A 21,451-nucleotide genomic window follows, 5' to 3' on the forward strand; every position below is an offset into this window, starting at 1 on the left:
TACTTCACACTCTTGGCTACTTCACACTCTTGGCTACTTCACACTCTTGGCTACTTCACACTCTTGGCTACTTCACACTCTTGGCTACTTCACACGCTTGGCTACTTGAAGACTTGCCCCCTTAACCCTTTTGACAGATTCAAAACTGATACTCCTCTGATTGACGGCGCTTGACGTGTCCTGAACCCCTGCTCCTGCGCTTTCTGCTGGTGACTCAAGGTATCTTCGGATATTGTCTATCCGTTTCTGACTTGACCTTCAATAATCATTGGACTGCCTTCGAGACGACACACAAGTGTTCCATCCTTCCTTTGACGCAGTGTTCGCAGCGAACGATCTTGAAAGCGTCTCCAGTACTCAGAGCACGAGTTCTGGCGACTTTGGGCTCAGCGCAGGTGTAGTGATGCCCGATTCTACCTCAGCCGAGTGCGACTGTCCATTCGATCCGGAAGAAGGGGAAGTGCGCTGCGATGGCATCGAGCTTTGCAAGATTTCATTGAGAGTGATGAAATAGTCGTCCAGTCAGTGTCTGCGATCAGGATACTCCGTTCGTGGACAGCTGCGTGGCCGGAACTCCCCATTACCGGACGCTGTTGTCAAGGACAGGGAAATGTAGGAAATGAGTTGTAAAGTGGGCGTTGACATGCATGGTATTGTTGTGTAAGTATAGAGGAGCGTCAGACAGACCGAAGTAGGCTGCCAACCTATCTAAATGGGGAAGGTGCGGCGATGGCCCAACAACGGCGCAAGTGATATTTTGCGGGCCTTCGTTATTCCGAAAGTGATTATTCACTTCTCGCTGCAGGAGTGTTTGCCCCGGAAATGTGGCCCTCAATCTTCCTGAATTTCAAGGAGGAATAGCAAGCAGACCTGTCGGACATGGACAAGCATCACGCGGCTGCCAGCAAACTAGCTGACAAGATCGCAGGCTTCCACTCAAAGGGGGTTGCATTCCGGATTTACCATGGCAATACAAACAGTACCCGCTCAACCACATTCTCTCGATCAATATCAACATCAATATCATTGACGTCCTCTCGATCAATATCAACATCAGTATCATTGACATCCTCCCCGTGAAATAGGCTCGTCCTACAAGTCATTCTATGCCAGTCGATATGGCAGCCGGTATTGCAAAACGAGACACGGGCGGAGCGAGAGAGAGTCGCCACAAACGTGGCCAGCAGCAGAATAATCCTGACGAGGACGAAGACGAAGATACGACTGAGCCCCGGCGAAAGAGTCGAAGAATCCAGGACAGCGGTCAGTTCCTTTCACTCCATACTGCTTCCTTCCTTGATTGCTTGGTCTCTGACAGCATTGCAGCCAGCCAAGGCCGCCAGCAAAACCCGAGAGTAAGCTCCAAGACATGTCGACAGAGCCTGCGAGTACAAGAGAAACAAGCCACGAACCAACAACGAACTGCAAGACTCTTCCCCACCACAGACCAGCTCTCTGAGCACAACTTGCGAATATTCAACGGGGAAATAAATCCCGCAGCCAATAATGCTCCAATTCTCGAACGAACCTCGTCAAGCCCCTCCGGATCTTCCGAAGCGGAGACAATCCCATCTCAACGCTCCTCTGACACCAACGGCCATTACCGCTACACGCACCTTGAGGACGCTGAAGTCTACATCCACACCGATGCGCCCGGCGACATCCAGGTCGCTATCGACCGCATTGTCAAAGCCGAAGTCTCGAACGATCGCCGCATTAAACTCCGCAACATTGCCAAAGAATTCTACGACGCCTGCAAGAAACTAGTTCAGGCTGGGGCTGGCGAAGCTGACTTCGTTTCGCTATTCCGCCGCGCACTTGAAGCTATGAACCCCGACCAGATCCTTTTCTGTGGAAAAGCCGACTGGCGAGAGGAGCTGAAGCCGATTCCTCAGCAGTCGGATCTCGATTTGAGTTTCTTAGTAGATTTCAATGCCATAGACACCCAGCCTCTCCCGAAGAAAGCTCAAGACCCCTCCCTAATCAAAACACCTCGTCCCAACATCTCAATAGGCATCAAGAAAACGGCCGTCATCTCCGCCCTCGCCGCTCTCGCGTCGCAGAATGTCAGCAATACCAAGGTCAAGAAATTCCTTCAAAAGCTCGAGAGCACCACGGTGCCAAGCCAGCAAGGCGGGCCTGCAGAACCGCTGCTGATCGCATTTCCCGCGCAACGCGCATCAGATCTTGTCTTCCCATTTGCTGTTGTTGAGGGCAAAGCTTACTCGACCGGCAAACAAGTCTTCGAAGCACAAAACCAGGCTGCTGTCGCCGGGGCCTCTGGGCTGAAGATACAGCTTGCTCTGAACGAGCTGGTCAAGCGCTCAACGACAAGTTTCGGTGTTCCACCTTCGCCGTTCAAGGATCAACTGCCGCTCTTCTTCTCCATTTGCACTGAAGGCCCCTACCATGAGCTTTGGGCCCACTACACCCTCATCGAAGATGGTGTGCGCACATTCAACATGAGGCTTCTGCAGATTTGTAATGGTGTGTTGTTGGAGGGTGTGGAGGAGTTTATGGTTTCGGTGGATAATGTGTTGCGTTGGGGTGCAGGACCGTTTCTGGAATCAGTGGTGGAGCGTCTGGGAACAGTGGCGAAGAAGATAGGGGCTTAGACTTAGAATTGTCCGAGTACTTGAAAACATAGCCATCTGGTCAGCGGTAACACCTTCCAACTTTTCCAGATGCATAGCGGTCAATCTCGGTTGTGAACTTGTGACTGACCTGCTTGGGCGCTCGCAACTGTCTTATTCTACACAGCAGCAACATAACCCCTTTCCACCGAACACCGGCATCGATCAGGTCGCGCCAGTTGCGGCATCATACCAAGCAGACTCTGCCCTCACTCATGTGTGGTTCAGTCAAGAACAGAAAACATCTCGACATGTTGCGCGAAACGATCCCAAAATAAAGCCGATCTCACCAACGCCAGCCACGCCTTCCTTCCAGCAGCCTTATTCCATGCTTCGAAGACCAGTCCTTGCAGACGTACTTGCGGATTTATATATGAGCACATTGAGCCGCCCGCAGTACAGGCCTTGTTGTCCATTCTTCTCGCAGGGGTTCCATCGAGAATCCAGCACAAAAATGGACCTCCCCTGATACTCGATACACCATCCCAAGTCATCCTCATGGAGCATCCGCTTGGAAGACACTTACGTTGCACCCAGCAAATTCTGCCCATCTTCGCAGTTGGAAGGTGGGTAACCATTGACTCTCTTCTCGTGGAAGTCTCTCATCCTTTTGTCAACGACTAAGCTCGATGTCGTGGCTGAGCGAGACCTGCCTTAGAAGCGTCCGAGAGATCACTCATAGTGTCTGTGAGGAGAGGTGGTAAGCTCGCAAACTATCGGTCCGCAATTAGTCTTCGTTGCATCCATTCGAATATCAAAGGACTTACTCCTCGAAGGTGTGATAAGTCAGGACCACCATGCCGAGCAAATGTCTTGAGTCTCTGGCCAGCTCGCCCTTGCGGATATTCCACCTTCGGGGCGGATCTGTAATACCGCTGATACGCCTCTTGAGCGTGCCTACGGTCACACTCACCGAGGGCACTGCGGCTTAGATAAACTTTGGATAGAGTGTCCTAGAAGAAGCCGGGAGCATGATGGCCAGGTTGTGTACGGATCTGTGCAGGAGGGTTTGTGCTTCTTTGTTGCCGGCTCCTGCTCCAGATCAGCAGGCTCTGGTGAGGATTGTCGCCGCTTTCTCACTTGGCTTCTTCCAGGACGAACATAAGGGCGGAAGAGCAAAGAAATCGAAGGGAAATGCGGATGGGGCGGTCATGAGGAGGTCTCTGGCAGTGTTGCGCTGTCGTAGTAGGCACTGGTGCCTGAGAAAGTCTGCAGAACCGTGTAGCAGGTGCATAGTGGTGTACGGTCAGGCATTGTCTTTCACACATCCGCCGTGAGCGTGGTTGACTCGCAGTTGCAGCCAAAATCATGCCAAGACGCTAGAGCATACTAGTAGTGTATTGACAGTTGGGCTCGCCGCTAGACCTTCCCCATGGGGAGTGGAGAATGACGTCGCGGGGATCTTGTCGCGAACCATGCAGCCTCGTTATTCAATCAACATGCTTAGTCACCAAAGTAGGGACGACAACAGGCAACTCGTGCTTTCAACGCCGTCATCAAAGTGTGCGAACCTGTGCTTCGGTCAAAAGATTCGTCGTAAGCCATGCCGTGCAAGTGTCACCGATGCCTGCCAGCAGTTCCTCGTCCGGAGGGAAGGTCAGTTTCACGAGCTGCTGTTGTGGGATCCACGCTTATCTCCTAGAGTAGTTGTTCGATTGGAGCTATTTAGTTTAGTGGAACTCCGCCGGCTTCCGCACAGGTGACAGATTGTGGACCATTGTGACTGACAAATCGTGGGCTCCTTAGACGGCAGCATAGATGTCGGCGCCGAAACTCATTCTCACTATATCACGGCCCAACTAGGGCCGACCTTCCTGCGCCGAACCTGTCTGTCACAGTGAGACTTGTAGGTGTTCCAGCCTGACCAAGTACCCTGTTCCAAGGCGAAGAAGCTATGGCCGCGTCTGCGTACAAATTACAGTCCTGTCATTCATCAAACAACATGGTTATCTGCAATGCATGGTGATACCTCATTTGTAGTTGCTGTAGAAATCTGGATGTCGCTGCACCGCCTCCGGCAAGCTGAGACCGTTCCGCACATCTTCCAGGACGCCATCACTTGCACTCTTGAGAATGGGCAGCAAATCAACCACAGCTCGCAGTCTTTGTTGGGGTATCACCACAATGGCTCCGTCTTCCTCGTCGGCACATAGAATGTCACCAGGTTTGACCCACATCGCAACCTGGAGTGGAATGTCCTGCACTCACGGGCGCGCGTCTAACGACGGCGGCGCAGCAGAGATACCTGCGGACCAAACTTGAAATGACCCTTCGTCGCAGACTTCCCTGCAGGATTTGATGTTTCGTAGCCTGCCGTCAGCCACGACAACAAATACTCGACGCCTTTGCGATCGGGTGACTATGATATCCCCAAGTATCGCAGAGATATGCTCCTCAGGCTGCTGTACTAAGACGATCGTGCCCGGAGGTGGATACTCAGTCCAGTTCTGGCCCGTGGGGATATTCGAGACGTATGGCAATGTGAGTGGGAAGCATGATGCATCGGTCCACGAGCTTCGGCACCAAGACCCCGGTACTCACTGGGGCAACAATTCCACAAGGCTTGCGTGTCACACCATGTAAGGGTGCTAAGAACTAAGATTAGCTCGGATGCGCTGTCAGAACGTGGATTGTACCTAGACCTGGCAGAAACCCTGCAGCCTAGATATTTAGTTTCAGAAAAGCGTTAGAAATCTGGTCTCAGTAAGCCACGTGGATGTGAAGAACAACGTGTGTATAGAGTAGGCTTATATCACAGGCAGAGTACTCTCGCTAGATAGTATCATAGATACATTGGACGGTGGGAATGTCTGAGAACGCTATATTGAGTGGATTGGCAACACGATACGATATGATGGGAAATTTCGTCCTATTTGTAGGCGGCTAGTATCTCGGCTGTGCCTAAGGAGGCGTTCGATCAGCACCTGCTTGCTCGGCAACTGGCGGACAGGTGGACCGGCTTGCTGCGTTGGACCTAACTGTGGCGTGCCTCGAGGTCAGAACTAGGAGTTCACCTTCCAAGTGCTTGCTACAAGATTTCCAAAACAACAGTGTAACTACTGTGAGTTACGCCATCGTCGCGATGCGGATACAATCGTGGTTACATGCAGACGTTGGTCAGTCATGATCCGACTACCTCCGTGCTCAAATCTTCTGGCCATCGGGGCTCGTCAACTCCGTTTCCCCGTGTCCCAACATTGTAGCCCAGCTCAAACGGCTCCTGAGGGAAATCGCAGGACCGGTTTGGGAAGTCGTAGCTTCAGTCCACCCAGCTCGCCCGATGTTCGGACTTCGAAGAAATTGAGGTCGAACAAACCCTTGCGTTGAAACATCTTCATGTAACGTGGGAGCGTATAATTCATGCTGTGATGGTTCCGGAAGACTTGACGGCCGTTGCAAGTCCAGACCTCTTTCCAGGCGTCTCAAGGGTACTCTCCAACGCGCTGGGCCAGCCAACGATTGTAATAGTTCAAGCTGCGTCGATGAGATACGAGCCTCCATATTTTGCTTGAAGCACATGGGCTTGTAGGACTGCGCAGCAGCCTGCAACCCCTGTACAATAGTCGGGATTAGGCAGCACTGGAGTGACGGCTTCCTCGTTGCCCATGGCACGCCCGAAACCCATTGACACTCCAGAGCATGCGTCGCTGATCAGCTGCCATCCGCTGCGTCTAGACCGTGGCCCAGCCCAGCCGTAGCAATTTTCACGAACGTAGATGAATCCTCGACCTTGTTCTTTGCCGATCTGGAACACATCCTCGTAGGCGGCGCCGTGCTTATCCAGTACGAAAGGCCTATAGCCGTTGACAACGACATCAGCCTCCCATAGAGGATCCCTCAACTTAATCTTACCCTCGGTCTTCCACAAGTCAAGGTGACAGTTCCATTTGCCCCACTTCAAGTCAGGATGTAGGCCAGAAAAGTCGGCAATGTGTGGGCCCGTCACGCGCATTACACTTGCACCGAGCTCAGCGAGGCTGCGGCTGATCGAAGGCCCGGCAACGATTCTTGTGAAGTCGACGATCTTTAAGCCTGCCAGTGGATGCCGGACTGATGTGGTCTCCATGCTGTTCCACCACCCAGACCGTAGCAAGGGATCCAGGTATGGCTGAATCTGGTACAGGCCAATATGCTCCGTGGCCTTCCCCTGGGCAGTATTTGCATACTCTTCGGTCATCCAGCAGACTGTGGCTGCTTGCTTGGCGTCCTCATTCGATATCTGATCCCACTCCACTGCATCTTTCTCTGCTATCTTTGCGAAAAAACGGCTCCCACGATAGCTCCACCGTATCGAGTTCCGGCATGTCTCGGGGCAGTCCGATAGCTTGGAGCGACGGATCTGGGTTCAAACTGGCATGTAAGTGGAAACAGCGGCCGTCACGAGCTTTGTAAATATTCGTCACCGACTTGCGATAGTTTGACAATACCTGTTCATGCATCCCAGCTGGGAAAGTAGCTTGCATGAGCTCTGGAAAGCTCTCTCAGCTCCGTTGGTTGGATGGGCCCACGCTTATCTTTTGGATTCACCTCGCAAATGATGGCCGACATAAGGAATAGTTGTGCATGATGGGTATCGATGTGAATTCTTGAGGCGCAATCCCATACTTCTGCACAAGTAAATGATGGAGGAGGAGGGCCTCCAGTCCTTTGAGCGAGCCAATACTTTCTGCGAGGCGCCAGTTGATTGCCATCCGGGGCTCATTGTGGCCGCTGAACTTTATGAGGTCGAGATATTTGTGGCATTGAGCTTTCCAAGAAGATCGTTGTGGCCAGGATGGTTAAGGATTACGTCTCGCAGAACCCTTTCGGACTCCGTGGGCACCGAATAGGGTGGCGATACTGAAACCATTGCTGCTTTAGATATGCCGTGGACCAAACCTGACTGGATCATCTACGCTTCGTAGAGTTTGCTACCGTGAGGCGAGGTATATATTCGAGCGCTTGAAGAATCTTCGCCGAAGGAGTTCTTGAAGTGATACACTGACATTGTCCAGCAGGGAACCACGAGACAATGGTACGAAACTTCAAGCTGAATGCATTGAACAGCGCCAGGGAGTCCGGCGCCTATAGGTAAATGAATCGGCTCTCGGTTCGGAACTAAACTTCTTATAGTCGGCTCTTCTTAAATCTACCTTCGAAAAGTCTTACTATACCTACGCAACGACTACTAAGATTCCGCCTAGCATCCGGACAGCACCACAGTCGACACGAACGATGCGTGGAGTCACCACCCGCGAACCAGGTACGCCCTCAAGGGGGGTTGTCGAATAAAATCCACCTTCCAGCGACGGAGCGGCAACCGAAGTAGCTATGGGCGGGAAGGAAGCGTCCCAGCTTTTCTTTTATGATGGCTGATTCCTCTTGTTTCTGTCAACTGGCCTCACCCTCAACGAGAGCAGGGGCAGAGGCCTCCAACAATGGCCGGGCATCCACACCATACAAGTGGGTGACGAGAACATTTGTTGCAGCCGCAATCTCCATTGTTAATTGCGATCAACTCTGATCAAGCTTTCGCTTCTTCCCGTATGCGATGTCCCGTTCGTATTTGACAGCTTGTCATCGAGGGATCTACAGTATCGTCATCGGCACCGATTTGGCCAAATGTCATTCTTGACCTGAACGAAGCGTCCACCTCATCCTCTTTCGATGCCGAAAACCTTGCCCTTCTAGCAATCCTTCTAGAATCGTGGTTCTCCCTGAGTATCCATGGTCCCCAAGCACTCGCCGCGGTTTGAACAATGACGTGATGCCATGCTACATAAGAGTCGTCCAGAAGAGATGCAGATGGATCCTGAGCCTGCCTTCAAGGGTGGTTCCGACCAAAATCATGAAACCTCACGATCAGAGCCCGAGGGTGTTCAATCTGCACATCCGGACAATAAACACTGCCTCTCCTACCTGGAAATTGGCGGCTGATGAACGAGTTACCGGACCCTGTATTTCAGATTCAGTCCACCGCCGATAATTCCACACTCAGCCACAATTTTCTTGATGAGCAAAGTAAAGACACAATGTCAACTATAGGAGCGGCAGGCAGGACAGCACAACATGGGGTGGTCAGATGCCGTTGAGAAACATGTTTTTCTGTGCTCTGATGCGGAGAGCTGGAAGAAGAACAATTGTCTAACACCTAGGATAAACCCCTCAGGGAAGAACAAAGCCCGCAAGCAAGCTCAGCCAACGCTACTTGACACCCTCCGGGCACTCTCATTGAGACATTGGTCTACCCTTTTGGAGACATTGGCATGTCACTGTGGGAGTTCCATCTTTGTCGTTGATCTCGGCCTGCCTCCTTTTGGTCGCGGAAGGCTGACATTCCAAATACCCTCCTTCAGCTTTGTTTCCCAGTGTCGCTGATATGGCAGTCTCGTTGCCGTTGTTTTGCTCAATTCTCCTTTGTCAACTTGGTTCGTTCGGACTGCCATTGACTTCATGGTGTCTTAGCAACCACCCTTTGAACGTAAGTCTCCTCTGTTCTACTTGAGACCATGTTGCAATCTATGTTTCCTCCGGGCTGAGCTCATATGTTTCGCTGAGTATCCTCACCAAGTGGGCCATCAAAGAAAGCACACAACCACCCTACTTCAAAGAGAACGGAAGGGAGGATAAATAAGATGGGACAAAGAGAAAAACCGTGTTGAAGACAGTCCCTGCTCGACATCAAGAGAGTACAAGAAGAGAGCAGAAGAACAGAGCGACGTAAATTTTGACAAATTTCCCGTTCACTTGAGTCGAATACCACACCATCAACATCTTCAGGACGCTTTTGTTACTTGGAAACAGAACAACACGAAAGAAAATACGCCTGTCATTTTCAAAGACAGTGGCTCAAGAATCCCCCAACAGCTGTCTATTCTGCAAACACAACAACCTCTCGCGGCAAGAAGAATGTGAATACTGCGAGGCATTCACTTTACCAACGCGAAACGATGCAGGGGTTCGCCTTACCTGGGACTTATTTGCGTTCGGCTCATGTGCTCCCCGCGGCAAGAGAATCAGCGCCGCCCGATTCAACGACGCATTCTTCGGCTTGGACCACCTTCAGAGGGCTGCTATCTTCGTGGGGAATGACAACAAAAGAGTCATGCTTGTTCAGAATCCAATCAGCCATGGCAGGTTTCCATCCACTTGAAAGATAAAGACCGGACCGAGAAACACAACTTCCACTGGACCAATAACCAGGGCAGATTGAAGCGACTTTTTCAATCCACCGTGCACGAGATTTTGAGTGATGATGATATGGTGTCTGGTAAGCATGATCGTCCAAGTATTTTCACTTTGATTATTTCCAATTCTGACTTGTTATATAGGGGTTCTATCCTAGCACGAGATGTAAACTACGAAACACAGAGCTGGACATTACCATCATCGGAGCAAGAGTAAGGGAATCCAGGGGTGGGTGATGCTCACCGGGAGCAGGGGAAAGCGTGATGGAACAAGATAACTATTGAAAGGGAAGAGAGTCACACTCCCGCAGATCATCCTTCTCTTCATCTGCTGTTCAATGCTAAAACTCCATCATTGTGAAGTGTGAAGTTTCGCGTTGCCTCTCCTTCTCTGCAATTTCCTTCTCTTTCTCTGCAATTTCCTTCTCCTTCTCTGCGATTTCCTTCTCCTTCCTTAATAGCTCGTCCCTTTCATCCCAGTCCAGTTTCTTCTCTCCCTTGTGGAGCGTGATATTGACAAGGCCAGAGTATTCGTCGTTTCTCCAATCAATCACCCTATGTTTCCACGGACCTCCGATGGCAAATGAATGGATTTCGCCACCGTAAGGCTTGCATTCACAAAAGGCGGGACGGAACCAATTATCCACGGTCCGCTCGTGCAATATCCTAGTTCTCCGGATGGCTTCTACGACCGGGGACAACTGTTTGACCAGCCGAGCCCAGCGATCCGAGCTGTCGCTCAAGTCCGGATGGACTCTGGGCCAGACGAGATTGAACAGTTCGACGCTCTCTCCAGGGGCGTCCCGGCGATTCATGAATTTCTCGGCCCACCACGGAAGATAGCCAGCATATTCCCAGTCGATGATTGCTTCGATTTTGTCATCCTTGACGATAATGTTGGTGAAGTTCAGATCTCCATGAGTCAAGACATATGGCCCTCCGCTCGGGAAGTTGTCTTTGATTTCCCGGAATTTCTCTTCAACCAATTCTGGGTCTGTGGTCTCGTGGAGCGCAGCTATCCCGCAACGGATTTCTTCCGACATGTTCTCCAGCCATTCATCGGCTGTAAACTCAACTTTGTGACATGTGGGTGCCACACGCTTGCTACACGGGTCCAGCACACTATCGTAAAGCCGATCCCCGTTGACCTTTTGGGGACGAGAGGCTGTGAACTGCCGCAGTTGCTTGAGAATGTCCACCAACTGATCAGCGTAGCTAGACTTCTGTTGGGCAGTCAACGATTCCCAAACCGAGGAAAGCAGCACGCCCTGAGCCCGAGAGATCACTGTGAATTGTATGGGATCATCGGGCTCGGTCAAGACTCGCATCTCCTTTACCAGTGGGATGTTGTGATCTTCTTCGTGCTTCCGGAGAAATTCCCAGGTCATGTAGTTATTCCCCATGGTCTCGTCGTTGGGCCGATCGCAAAGCAGCCACTTGGATCCCAGGGACCACAATCCCATATTGCGCCTGGTATGCATGATGTGGATCCGTGGTGAATAAGACGAAGACTGCTCATCTGTGCTCCAACCACAAGCCCAGCATAGCTCGATCGGAGGCTCCCCCCAATCAGTGTTTAGACGCCATTTTGACGGGTCATTAAGGGTGTTGCCGTGGTCGCCATAACGGATGAGGCCTTTGTAGTGGCGTTCTGGATGGGTATAGTCGTGCTCGACAGGCGGGTTGCCGGTGCCATAATAATCAATCATCGCGATTGATTCGTGTCCGCAGAAGGAGGCGCGCACACGAGGGAAATCGTTGGAGCTTGTTAAACGAGGAAAAAGAGAGCGAGAAACTTCAGCGCCTTGAGAGGTGGTGGTGGAAGAAGAAGACAGATCGTCGAGGGATTTCAACCTATTCATAAGGGAGATTGAGTGAAGATTTGATCGTCCCGACAAAGGGAGAGCATAGGGATGGCTTTTTCCGCAAACGGCACATTCCAATTGAATCCACCATCACAATTACAAAGAACACAGCAGGAAATTCCAATTTGGAACGGAAGGGTGACTTGTGGTGGTGCCCTCCCGTGTCAGCTGCTCAGTGCATGATCGAGCCTCGGTGCATGCTTGCGGTGACCGTTAGCATCACAAGTGGTAGAGGCTTTGTGTGAATCAAGAAGAAGATCTAAGTTGAACGGCCAAGCCAGATTGTGGTCAAGGCTTCGGCGATACATACTCGGTAGCATTGTATGGTCGGAGTCTCGACCTTTGCCGAAAGCGGACATTCTATTATGTCTAGGTACCAGCGAGCTTGCCAGGTAGGTGATGGAGGTGATGTCGTCTTTGTCCTCTTCTCCAGGTCACGGGTCGCAGGTCACTAAATCCCTTGGCATCTTAGTCATCACACGAGCCCCGTACGGAGTACTCCGTGGGCGGATAATCGTGATGATCCTAACTTACCTGGCCTCGCTGGATGGTTGGCAAGCTGGCTCCCTGGGCACGTGCCTGGGGCGCAGCCGAGTTAGTGAGCCTACTAGCCCTAGCGAGCATAAGGATGACAGGGGCGACGAGGGCGATGGGGGCCGAACCTAACCTAACCACGCCTACTCCGTACCGTTGAAGCTTAACTGTGGGCGGCTTTGCAGGTGCAGCCTCGCAGCGTAGTACTCGCACCACCGTAAGTTAAATTTAGGTAAGAAAACAAGCTATATCTTGGCTTTTCCCCCGAAACCCTTCAGAATCTCAACGTCTGTTTGCGTCACCATGGAGCAGAATTATCCTCTGAGCCCCTACTTCGATGACCGTGCAAGTCGAATTTCCGCCGTTTCTGACACGTCTTACTATGGACCAGCCGGCTCGACGTCGTCAACAAGTCACCTGAATCCGCTACCTCGCAAGTCCGCACCGGTCTCCCACTCGAGCGACTATGACCCCGTTATCAATCCAGCCGACGTACAGGATCAACAGGCGGGACAAAGGGTCGATGGCAACTCTTTTTTGCGCTGGTGGGCCGCCGAGATAGTGGCCAGCATCCTATCCATTGCCTCACTACTATCCATCGTCATTCTCCTGAAGGAGTATGAAGGCAAAGGCATCAACGACCTGGGCCTGCCGAGCTGGCTTACGCTCAACGGTATTGTCGCCACCATCGCAACATTCAACAGAGTATGTATGATGCTACCGGTCGGCTCCGCACTCAGTCAAGAGGCATGGCTCTGGTTCTCTGGAACAGGCCAGACGGGAAAGGTCTCCAGTCGTTTGCAAGACCTGGAAAGGTCGGATGCCGCGTCTCGAGGCGCATGGGGCAGCTTGGTACTGTTGTTCCTGTCTCGGAGGCGGTAAGTTATCATTCCCGCTGAGCGCCAGGCTTGCAAAACCCCTTTGAATGCTGATGCTAGGTACCTACCTACTCTTAGCTATCTCGCGTATTTCGGAGCACTGGTGACGATATTGTCCTTGGCTTTCGGCACTTTCACCCAGCAGTTGATTTCTTACAGTATGTACCCGATTCCGTCGTCTCATACGGACCTGCTTCCAGGGAATATCCCACGAGCCGAGACATGGCAAAATTTTACCGGCAACCCAGCCGAGGGTGGTACGTGATGCCTCCGAACCCCATGCGAAATCCCTTCACACTCTCCTTCTAAGGCAGTTCTGAAACAGCAATGTCCATCCCCTTGACGATGAAAGCCGCCATCTACAACGGCATGCTCTCCGAAGGCGTCGAGCCTATAACAGCAACATGTCCGACCGGAAATTGCACATGGCCAGTAACGCCGTCGCTGGCCGTGTGCGGCGAATGCTCGCCGTCTTTTTATCAAACATCATGCAACAAAACAGAGTGTACTTACACCATGCCCTCAGGTTCCAAGATGGTGTTTCCCAACGCCACCTACTCGACGGAAGGCAACGGCTTCCAAGTCACCGCAAGCAAGGGTGCCAAGTACAACAGCAGTCACCACGACAAGCTCTACATTGCCAATTTCGACGTTTTCGGGGCTCCATACGACAGTTATTCGTACACAGGATGGGAGAAAGACCTCACCTCTCAGGAGTGCGACATGTGGATCTGCATCAAGACCTTCGACGTCGTTACTGCCAACGGCCACCAAACCCAGGCCGTCTCCGACACCTTTTCCGACATCAACTCAACGCTCCCGGGTGGCTTCTCGGGTGGAGACAACTTCACCTTCCCGCCTTTGCCTGCGAACATGTCCGGGACGGGGACGCGGACGCCCGATGGCACCACCAATTATACCTTCAACATGTTCGCAAGCGTCGCGCTGCAAGAGTATCTGAGTCCCATGTTCAACGGGACCGTCTTTCTCAACCTCGAGTCGAATTCGCCTTCAAGCGACGCCGTCGAAGCCCTCTGGAACGGCACGAGCGACATGAATGCCTGGATGTCGAACCTGGCCCTGAGTATGACGAACATCATGCGGAGTACGACACAGGCGAATCGCGCCGTGTACGACGGTTCTGCCTCCCAGCTAGGTGTGCATATTCGTTGGCCGTGGATCGCGCTGCCGGCGAGCATGGTGCTCGCGTCACTTGTGTTCTTGGTCGTCATCATGATTGAGACCGCTCGAAGCCCCGTCGAAGCTTGGAAAGGAAGTCCCTTGGCCTACCTGATCTTTGGCGTCGACCACGAGACGAAAGCTAGCATGGAAACCCATGCTGTAGTGGATGGCTACAAGGACCTGGGCAAGACCATGGGCAGAACTAAAGCGATATTGAAGCACCAACCTACTGGGAAGTGGACCTTTCAAAAGGCTTCTTGACGGGCTATTCTGAACGACGAATTCAAGTGTGGAACCCGGGTATTCTCACTCGGTGTTCGCGTCCACAGACACAATTCCCGGCTCGTTGACAGGTCACGCTAACACAGGACACAGCTCCTACCAAGGCTCAGAGCAGGCTTTAGCTGCGCAGCTGGAGAGACGACACCCTTGAACCAGATTCATTCCGTCTTTGAAATGACCTTCTCTTCACGCAAGTCACTCTCGATTGCAGCCCGATCCACACTGACACTTCCTGCTCGTACTGTTTCAACATCCGGCACGGCCGAATGCTTTTCGCCGTCGAAAATCGCGTCGATCTCTTCCAGTGTTTTCCCTTTGGTCTCGACCCAGAAATACCACTGTCGACCAATTGTCAGTCGCCCACACACACACGTGCCCAGGGCCACCAGAACCGCCGATCAGAAGCGTTTTACTCACAATGAGGAAGAATGTCACAATGTCCCAGCCTCCGTTGACCATGTACATTTTCCAGCCGATATTGTTCAGGCCGATTGGCATGATGAATACGAGTGCCAGTCTGTCCACACAAGCTAGTCAGTCAACTGCCACCAGGCCAAGCCATCCATATATTGAGAATTTGGAAAACGGGGCAAGTTGTGCTTACGCAAGACCGTTCAATGCCAATTGCGAAAACGCCACGCCGTTGGCACGGATCGAATAGTTCATGACCTCAGGCGGATAAAGGTACAACAGCGGAGTCCATGCCACCGAATAGAAGCCCTGGAAGAGGAACATGACCGCGACGTCGCCGTATATCAGGCCTTTTGAAGCGCCGTCGGGATCGTCGGCGTACTTCTTGGACAGGCCACCAATTATGAACAAGCACACAATCAGGAGACCTTGGGACAGCAAGGCGGTCGGCTTCCGGCCCCATATTGCGGCGAGGTGTGTACCGACCAAACAGCAGGCTAGGCACCATACGTTTAAGACGACGTTCTAGCCTGTTGTTAGCTAGTTTTCTCGTCGAGAGGGAAAGACTAAAAGGGGGGGAAAAGGCACGAACCGCTTTCAGTTGCTGATTCGAGCTTGTGATGCCAGCAGTATCAAGTTCAGCGCCTAGATAATAGCTCGCGATGATATTCCCGGCTATGCAAGAGAAGGGGCCAGGAGACATGCCGATCAAAAGGCGCTTTCGTGCTGTTGGAGTCCTGATGATCTCCATGGGACTCATGGTCCGTCCTTCTTTCTTCTCCCAATTAAGAGTGTCAACAATCTCTTTGTAGACGGTCAACACGACCGGGTCAGTCAAATCACCGTTGGCATTGGTCTGAGCGACGACTGTGCGTGCGGCTTCAAAGTGGCCTTGATGGACCAGCCAGCGTGGTGATTCGGGGCTATAATCCTCGTGAGAACCTCAACCGAGCAAGACGGGGACGCAGCTCACATGAATGGCACGACGAGGATACAGAGAAGCGAAAAGACACCCTGAAAGAGTGATGGCGCTCGCCATGCCCAGGTCGATTGCCACTGCCCAGTTCCGAGGGTAATGCCGGCGGCGATCAGCGCGCCAACGCTGCAAACATGAGTTATCCGATTTGGGATTGCGATGCTCGACCTCACTAGTAAAAGTCATTGAGCAGACCGACGCCCCAGGCACGCCAGCGACTGGGAAACGTTTCTGCCAGATAAACTCCTGAGGCAATTCCTGACACGGCAGACCCGAAGCCGAGAACAATACGGGCAATGACGAACATAGCGATGTTCTGCGCCGCGGTTTGCAAAACGACACCAAGCAGAGTGCCGGCAGAGCCCCAGAAGATAGTCAACCGACGGCCGAATCTGTCCGTGATGATGCCGGTCACGAGAGGACCCAAAAAGCCGCCAATGAAGACTGAAGCAGTGTTCAGTCCAGTCGTGGCGGTATTGAGGTTGAAATAGTCGGTGTAGGATGGCAGAATATTGAGACCGTTGAGCATGGAGCCGTCATAGCCGACGGTCTGTGAGGGTTAGCAGGAACACGGCGTGTATTTTGGGACTTGAATTCATGTACTGTAGATTGGACGATTGAACAGAGGATCAAAAGGACAGCGAGGACCTTCGTGGACTCTGGTACCCAGGCGGGCAACCAGGTGTGTGTAGGTGACTTCTTCAGCATCTTGACGGCTGTATGAGGTCGGGAAGAGCTCAAAGCTTTGATACCTCGAATTACTGCTGGGCGCATGCTAAGGATATGGCAGAGGCCTGGAGAGCTTTTGTTCTCCAGAGGGAGACGATAAGCATTGCCGTCGCCGAAGACAAGAGGAGATAAGCGTAACATGTTGCATGGAAGGATTCACGAGGAGCGAATGGGAGGAAGGAAGTTGCTCCCCGCAGATAAGAACATCCCTTTGGGCACGAGAGAGTAGCACAGGGTCATGCATGACCATGTTACTGCCCTGGTCGGAAGGTGGTATTGTGGGTGACTGAGGATTGCAGATCAGTGGTTCGTGTTCGATAAGATTTTCAACTCGGTATGGTTTCCGTCCCGAAAGCGGCTTAGAGGTTCATCGCGAGATCAGGTTGAGAGGAAGAGAACCATCCAGCTGCCCGCGTAAGGGTGTCACAGATATTGTCATGAACAGACAGGAGCGTGGAGAGTATCGATGTTTTGAGTAGCAAGCGGTCCATAGTACTTAGATTCTCGGCAAACGCCAAGCTTGAGGAATTTGCGAATAGGCAAGTGATCTGGCCGCCTCTTGATTCTCATCATCTCGGGGATGTTTTACAGCATGGTGTCCTTAAATAGGTTGAGAAGTGAGTTCCATGTCCTCGATATGGTGAAGATGTTTCAGAAGCCAAGTCCCGCTAACAATTGCCGGCGTTCATAGAGCGTTCCGTACAGGAGCGTCAAATCCGGGTATCAGCGTCGTGATCGTCTCTGAACTCTGGAACGAGACGCGCTACACGGCTCGAGGAGCTCTCTTTGTCGGTTGGCGTCGCTCCGCCGCTCAGCACTCCGGATCCCAGCACATTGTTGGGTCCAGAAGAATCGGTGTAGGTCTGCTGACCATCCTTCTGGTCGGTACCCTTTCAAACATAGACAATCACTAGAACGAGGAGTTCTTCCATGGTGTTGCTCTTAGCCAAGAACATCCTGTCAGAGCGTAAAGGTCAACAGAGACTCAATCCTTCCGGCATGGCCCACGAATAGTCAGAAATGCTCGGCTTGATTCAAGGATTTCCCAACATCCAGCCTTGTTGCATACCGTTCCGACCTCGTAGAAGTAATTTCCGGATCAGAATGGCAGCATCAAGAACGCGTTGCTAGGAGAGGAACGCCGGGTTAGGCCACCCTCAAGGACACGTAGATTTCTTGAGTAGACATATTGGTCGAGCCACCTGCCGTGGCCTTGCAACGGCCCGTTGCACGTCTTTGAGCCGAGAAGTCGTTACCCGTCCACATCGATGAGCGTCGCAGTTCGACTTCCTGCCACTTTTTAGAATTGCTTCATTCACCAACAGGCTCCGGCCGTCCACTGAAGAGCAACTTGTACTTGACAATATCTACAACCTCCAGACCCTCGCTGGCGTCTGCAGCTTCGCTTCCGTTGGGCTGCTCGGTGCCATCGAATTTGCGGATGATGGCCAAAGGCTTCACCAACTTTTTGATCTCTCCAGTCAATCGTTGATGTTTGCCGACGTAGAGGTAGACTTTCTTCATCCACTTCCCTTCGGCTGGTTCCGCAGAGGTGTACAGCGGAAACTCCAATCGACCGATCCGGGTGTTCTGTGTCTCCGTGATCGGTTGCTCTGACTGTAGGGACGGTCCATGAATGGTGCCTTGAATCTCGAGGACGGCGAGTCCAGATGGCGTCTGCAGCAAAGACGGCAAGGGGTTTGACAGTGAGTCATTTGCCTTGGTTTGAGGCTGCGTATGTAGTTGCACAGACGGCATCTTTGACACACTGATCGATGAGATTCGCAATGATAGAAAGGTCAATGAGACTAAACGATCGAAGACGATGAAAGTCGCGTCGTGATATTGTCCAAATACTCGACCGTATTGCGCGTCTGGTTCTGCCACGGACATGAAATCCGAAGCCGAGGTTTATCCAGAATATCAACAACATGCAACAACTCCCATCACAAAGGCAAACCATCTTCTAGACTGACATCGTCCCACTTCAGTGCCCGAAACCGTATCAACCATTGTGCTGCTCATGTCTCCCTTCACCAGAATTATGCCGACACTGGTGAAGATGGGTCGGGGAGCAGACACAGTATGTGCATCATCCAACAAATATATCGTGGTGAAGGTCATATCACGACCTCCCGACCTTTGTCATGGTTAGAAGCGCTCCTTCAAGACCTAGCCGCAGAATAAACAAGGAATACTGTCAAAAATGGGCTCCTAGTGCCTCGCCGACCCGAAGATGTGCCGGGAAGCTGTGAATATCTCGCTCTTCCGACGTTGCTGTTGGGTGAACACGGCTTGACGGCGAGGAACTGCTGATATCTTCACCTCTCAACCATGTCCTCCTACAACAAGCCGTCTTGTTTACGGCCGGTGTCGGCACATTATCAATAATGCGTTGTTTGGTTGATGCCTGGGTGAGTGAAGAGAGGGAATCCATGATCCTATTCATCAGAGGTGACAACTGCCTCACTCGCAAACGCCCTTTGTTGAATTTCTATAAAGGGCCAGGCAGTCGACAAACTTGACATATCATAGTGACTCTGTCTTGATAACTCCGTTTCTCAGGATACCTTTTCAAACATCAACTGGGTTGAATAACCGATCTCGGACAGCGTTGTCCGATATTGCAGATTCAACCCCGATCTGACGCAGTGTTGTCCAAGCTTACAGGTTTCAAGAAAGGCCCGCGCCAGGAACCTTCATCGCTTCGCCAAAAGCCAGACAAGTGGCTCGACAATCATAGCAAGCTGCGTTGGCTAGCCGCAGCATCTTGTCATCGATCTGCCGCACCATCAAAACGGAACCCAGATCTTCAATCAACAAGCCGCTTTCTTCCCACAGAATCACTACAACCCATGATCAAGTTAGGGGACACAGACAGATTTCGCCAGCTGCTGCCTGAGGCACATCTCTTCTCTCTGTGTTCCATCCGCCCCTTCATCGACCTCCGCTGGCCAGAATTCTGGAACAATACGAAGGGCAAGCTAGACTTGATCGACTAAGGTTAACAGAATTCGGTTGCCCCTTTTGAACTTCTTCACTCATCATGCTAGATCCAACCACAATGCCCGCAACAAACAATAGACTTCTCTCAGGGGCCTTGCTGCCCACCCTCGACGAGCAGTCCAGCGTCCACAGCAACGAACAGAGCAGCCAAGCTCTTTTCAACAAACGTGTCGCGCCAGCTCCATCTCATACAGCCTCGAAGACTTGGAAGAGTGGGTACATGAGGGACAAGGAAGAGTATGAGCGTGTCAAGCAACGCGTCCGGCACGTCGCTCCAGAGCAGTTCAAGGAGAAGGCAAGACCAAACGGCACTCGGTCCGAGATCTTTCCGCAGAACGTCAACGAGTGGAGGCAACACAAAGCCGAGATTGCGGCTATGGCTGCGGCCGAGAGGGAAAAGAGTGCCAAGCTGTTGACAGATCAGGTAAAGGTTATGAAATACATCCCCAAGGCCCAGCGAAACATCAATTCGGAGTTCGGCGAGCATGGTAAGATCTTCAACGACGGCCTCGGTCCTGTCCTAGCTCAACCCACGATCTGGTCGGCGGAATACAAGGAGACTATCGCGGACTGGCCTCTGGCTGCGGAGATGAGGTGGAATGGCGACAACAGAGAGAGCAAGCTTGCGAGAACGAAGGTCGGTCGCTTTCTTCCCCCACCTCGCGAACCTTCCCAGTCCACCATCGCCTGGCACGACCAGCTATTCATGCGGCAGCAACCACTCGATGAAACCGGACCAGTCTACACTACTGGCCCTCTTCCTTCAGATGTCAACGTCGAGAACAAAAAGTTGGACAACGATCCGGCTTTCGAGGAGCGAGGTCAGGTCTATCTTCATCTCGCAGACTTGAGGGTGGAGCTGGGGGAGAAGCCAGCTGCAGGATGGATGGAGGAGCCACAAGTTACGGCACTGCCTAGCCAACACGCATGCATAGAGCGCGGACTAAAGGGCCAATTCAGCGCAGGTGATGCAATGCAAGCAGGAGCGATTGGAACGCAAGCAAACATTGTCGACTTTGCAGGAAGACAGGAGCAGGAAGATTTCGAGGCTCTCAAGAAGCATTTCCGCCGGAGTCAGAACCGGATCTGACACTGGCAACAACCGTGAGGCTATACCTTGATTACGGTCCGAATCAGCAGCCGCACAAGGAACGATGGCGAAACATGGACGCCAGAAAGACCGGTGCAGAAATGAGCTTTGGATCAATCATTGGCAGCAGAACGTGTCGGAGGGGCAATGACAAGGCTAAGATCCGGATCGGCAGTCGCTCTTGGTTTGTGGAATGGTGCGTGCGATCAAATCGGATGGTTCAAGACAGAAAGAAAACTCCCAGACGAATGGCGTTGCTTGAAGATTGCCTTGCAAACAAGAATCAGTCATGTCAGGTGTACGAAGAACAGGGACATTGACTCTCTGCTCATTATGCGGCAAGGTGATCGTCTCGCCGGACGAGGGACTCTTTGCAACGTCGGGTACTGCTGATACCAAGATATCAGCTCGGGGATTGGGAGCTAAGAGGAGTGAACACAGCGGACTTCTCATAACGAGCTGGTGGTATGGAGGAGGCGCTGAATCAAACAGGATATTAGTCGCCGTCATAGAAGATACCAATACCACGCCATTAGTGCATCTTTTACCACAGCTTGACGCTCCAGCAATGAGGACCATGCTTAAGGGTCTCAATATTGACACAATCTCGTCTCGCTAGGAGTCTCCCTTCTGCTGTTCCGAATACCTGACGAAGTATACCAAAGGGTATGGGGTGTACTACGTATGGAGTAAGTTAGT

General features: G+C 52.1%; 8 protein-coding genes across 8 annotated transcripts; 3 read left to right on the top strand and 5 right to left on the bottom strand.

Moving 5' to 3' along the window:
• Nucleotides 1-650: 650 nt before the first annotated feature.
• PV05_03429 (uncharacterized protein) lies at nucleotides 651-2,657 on the top strand. The gene is made up of 2 exons (XM_013464069.1): nucleotides 651-1,263; nucleotides 1,327-2,657. Exons 1-2 carry the CDS (start codon nucleotides 1,107-1,109, stop codon nucleotides 2,613-2,615), a joined length of 1,446 nt encoding a protein of 481 aa, XP_013319523.1. The 5' UTR covers nucleotides 651-1,106; the 3' UTR covers nucleotides 2,616-2,657.
• Nucleotides 2,658-4,603: 1,946 nt separating this feature from the next.
• On the bottom strand, nucleotides 4,604-4,810 carry PV05_03430 (uncharacterized protein; the record flags this gene model as incomplete). Its single annotated transcript, XM_013464070.1, has 1 exon — nucleotides 4,604-4,810. The coding sequence occupies one exon, from the start codon at nucleotides 4,808-4,810 to the stop codon at nucleotides 4,604-4,606; it is 207 nt and encodes a 68-aa protein (XP_013319524.1).
• A 1,292-nt stretch (nucleotides 4,811-6,102) lies between these two features.
• Nucleotides 6,103-6,810, bottom strand: PV05_03431 (uncharacterized protein; the record flags this gene model as incomplete). The annotated part of the gene is made up of 1 exon (XM_013464071.1): nucleotides 6,103-6,810. The coding sequence occupies one exon, from the start codon at nucleotides 6,808-6,810 to the stop codon at nucleotides 6,103-6,105; it is 708 nt and encodes a 235-aa protein (XP_013319525.1).
• A 3,231-nt stretch (nucleotides 6,811-10,041) lies between these two features.
• PV05_03432 (uncharacterized protein) lies at nucleotides 10,042-11,611 on the bottom strand. The gene has a single exon (XM_013464072.1). It carries the CDS (start codon nucleotides 11,506-11,508, stop codon nucleotides 10,141-10,143), a length of 1,368 nt encoding a protein of 455 aa, XP_013319526.1. The 5' UTR covers nucleotides 11,509-11,611; the 3' UTR covers nucleotides 10,042-10,140.
• Nucleotides 11,612-12,495: 884 nt separating this feature from the next.
• Nucleotides 12,496-17,210, top strand: PV05_03433 (uncharacterized protein). The gene is made up of 3 exons (XM_013464073.1): nucleotides 12,496-13,076; nucleotides 13,155-13,333; nucleotides 13,402-17,210. The coding sequence occupies exons 1-3, from the start codon at nucleotides 12,502-12,504 to the stop codon at nucleotides 14,517-14,519; spliced, it is 1,872 nt and encodes a 623-aa protein (XP_013319527.1). The 5' UTR covers nucleotides 12,496-12,501; the 3' UTR covers nucleotides 14,520-17,210.
• Nucleotides 14,699-16,797, bottom strand: PV05_03434 (uncharacterized protein; the record flags this gene model as incomplete). The annotated part of the gene is made up of 7 exons (XM_013464074.1): nucleotides 14,699-14,878; nucleotides 14,958-15,057; nucleotides 15,145-15,476; nucleotides 15,544-15,874; nucleotides 15,925-16,053; nucleotides 16,101-16,477; nucleotides 16,531-16,797. 7 exons carry the CDS (start codon nucleotides 16,795-16,797, stop codon nucleotides 14,699-14,701), a joined length of 1,716 nt encoding a protein of 571 aa, XP_013319528.1.
• A 585-nt stretch (nucleotides 17,211-17,795) lies between the features above and the next one.
• Nucleotides 17,796-18,433, bottom strand: PV05_03435 (uncharacterized protein). Its single transcript, XM_013464075.1, has one exon. It carries the CDS (start codon nucleotides 18,412-18,414, stop codon nucleotides 17,968-17,970), a length of 447 nt encoding a protein of 148 aa, XP_013319529.1. The 5' UTR covers nucleotides 18,415-18,433; the 3' UTR covers nucleotides 17,796-17,967.
• Nucleotides 18,434-18,631: 198 nt separating this feature from the next.
• On the top strand, nucleotides 18,632-21,267 carry PV05_03436 (uncharacterized protein). Its single transcript, XM_013464076.1, has 2 exons — nucleotides 18,632-19,659; nucleotides 19,710-21,267. Exon 2 carries the CDS (start codon nucleotides 19,721-19,723, stop codon nucleotides 20,750-20,752), a length of 1,032 nt encoding a protein of 343 aa, XP_013319530.1. The 5' UTR covers nucleotides 18,632-19,659; nucleotides 19,710-19,720; the 3' UTR covers nucleotides 20,753-21,267.
• The last annotated feature ends 184 nt before the right edge of the window (nucleotides 21,268-21,451 follow it).

Source organism: Exophiala xenobiotica (genome assembly GCF_000835505.1).
Source record: "Exophiala xenobiotica strain CBS 118157 unplaced genomic scaffold supercont1.2, whole genome shotgun sequence".
NCBI classification, from domain to species: domain Eukaryota; kingdom Fungi; phylum Ascomycota; class Eurotiomycetes; order Chaetothyriales; family Herpotrichiellaceae; genus Exophiala; species Exophiala xenobiotica.

What these genes read in the sequence shown, in the direction of transcription:
- PV05_03429 (XM_013464069.1), top strand. Translation starts at nt 1,107, where the DNA reads ATGCCAGTCGATATGGCAGCCGGTATTGCAAAACGAGACACGGGCGGA. An exon ending in TCGAAGAATCCAGGACAGCG is followed by an intron (nt 1,264 to 1,326) that starts GTCAGTTCCTTT and finishes ACAGCATTGCAG; the next exon opens with CCAGCCAAGGCCGCCAGCAA.
- PV05_03432 (XM_013464072.1), bottom strand. Translation starts at nt 11,508, where the DNA reads ATGATTGATTATTATGGCACCGGCAACCCGCCTGTCGAGCACGACTAT.
- PV05_03433 (XM_013464073.1), top strand. Translation starts at nt 12,502, where the DNA reads ATGGAGCAGAATTATCCTCTGAGCCCCTACTTCGATGACCGTGCAAGT. An exon ending in TTGTTCCTGTCTCGGAGGCG is followed by an intron (nt 13,077 to 13,154) that starts GTAAGTTATCAT and finishes ACCTACTCTTAG; the next exon opens with CTATCTCGCGTATTTCGGAG. An exon ending in CGGCAACCCAGCCGAGGGTG is followed by an intron (nt 13,334 to 13,401) that starts GTACGTGATGCC and finishes GTTCTGAAACAG; the next exon opens with CAATGTCCATCCCCTTGACG.
- PV05_03435 (XM_013464075.1), bottom strand. Translation starts at nt 18,414, where the DNA reads ATGCCGTCTGTGCAACTACATACGCAGCCTCAAACCAAGGCAAATGAC.
- PV05_03436 (XM_013464076.1), top strand. Translation starts at nt 19,721, where the DNA reads ATGCCCGCAACAAACAATAGACTTCTCTCAGGGGCCTTGCTGCCCACC.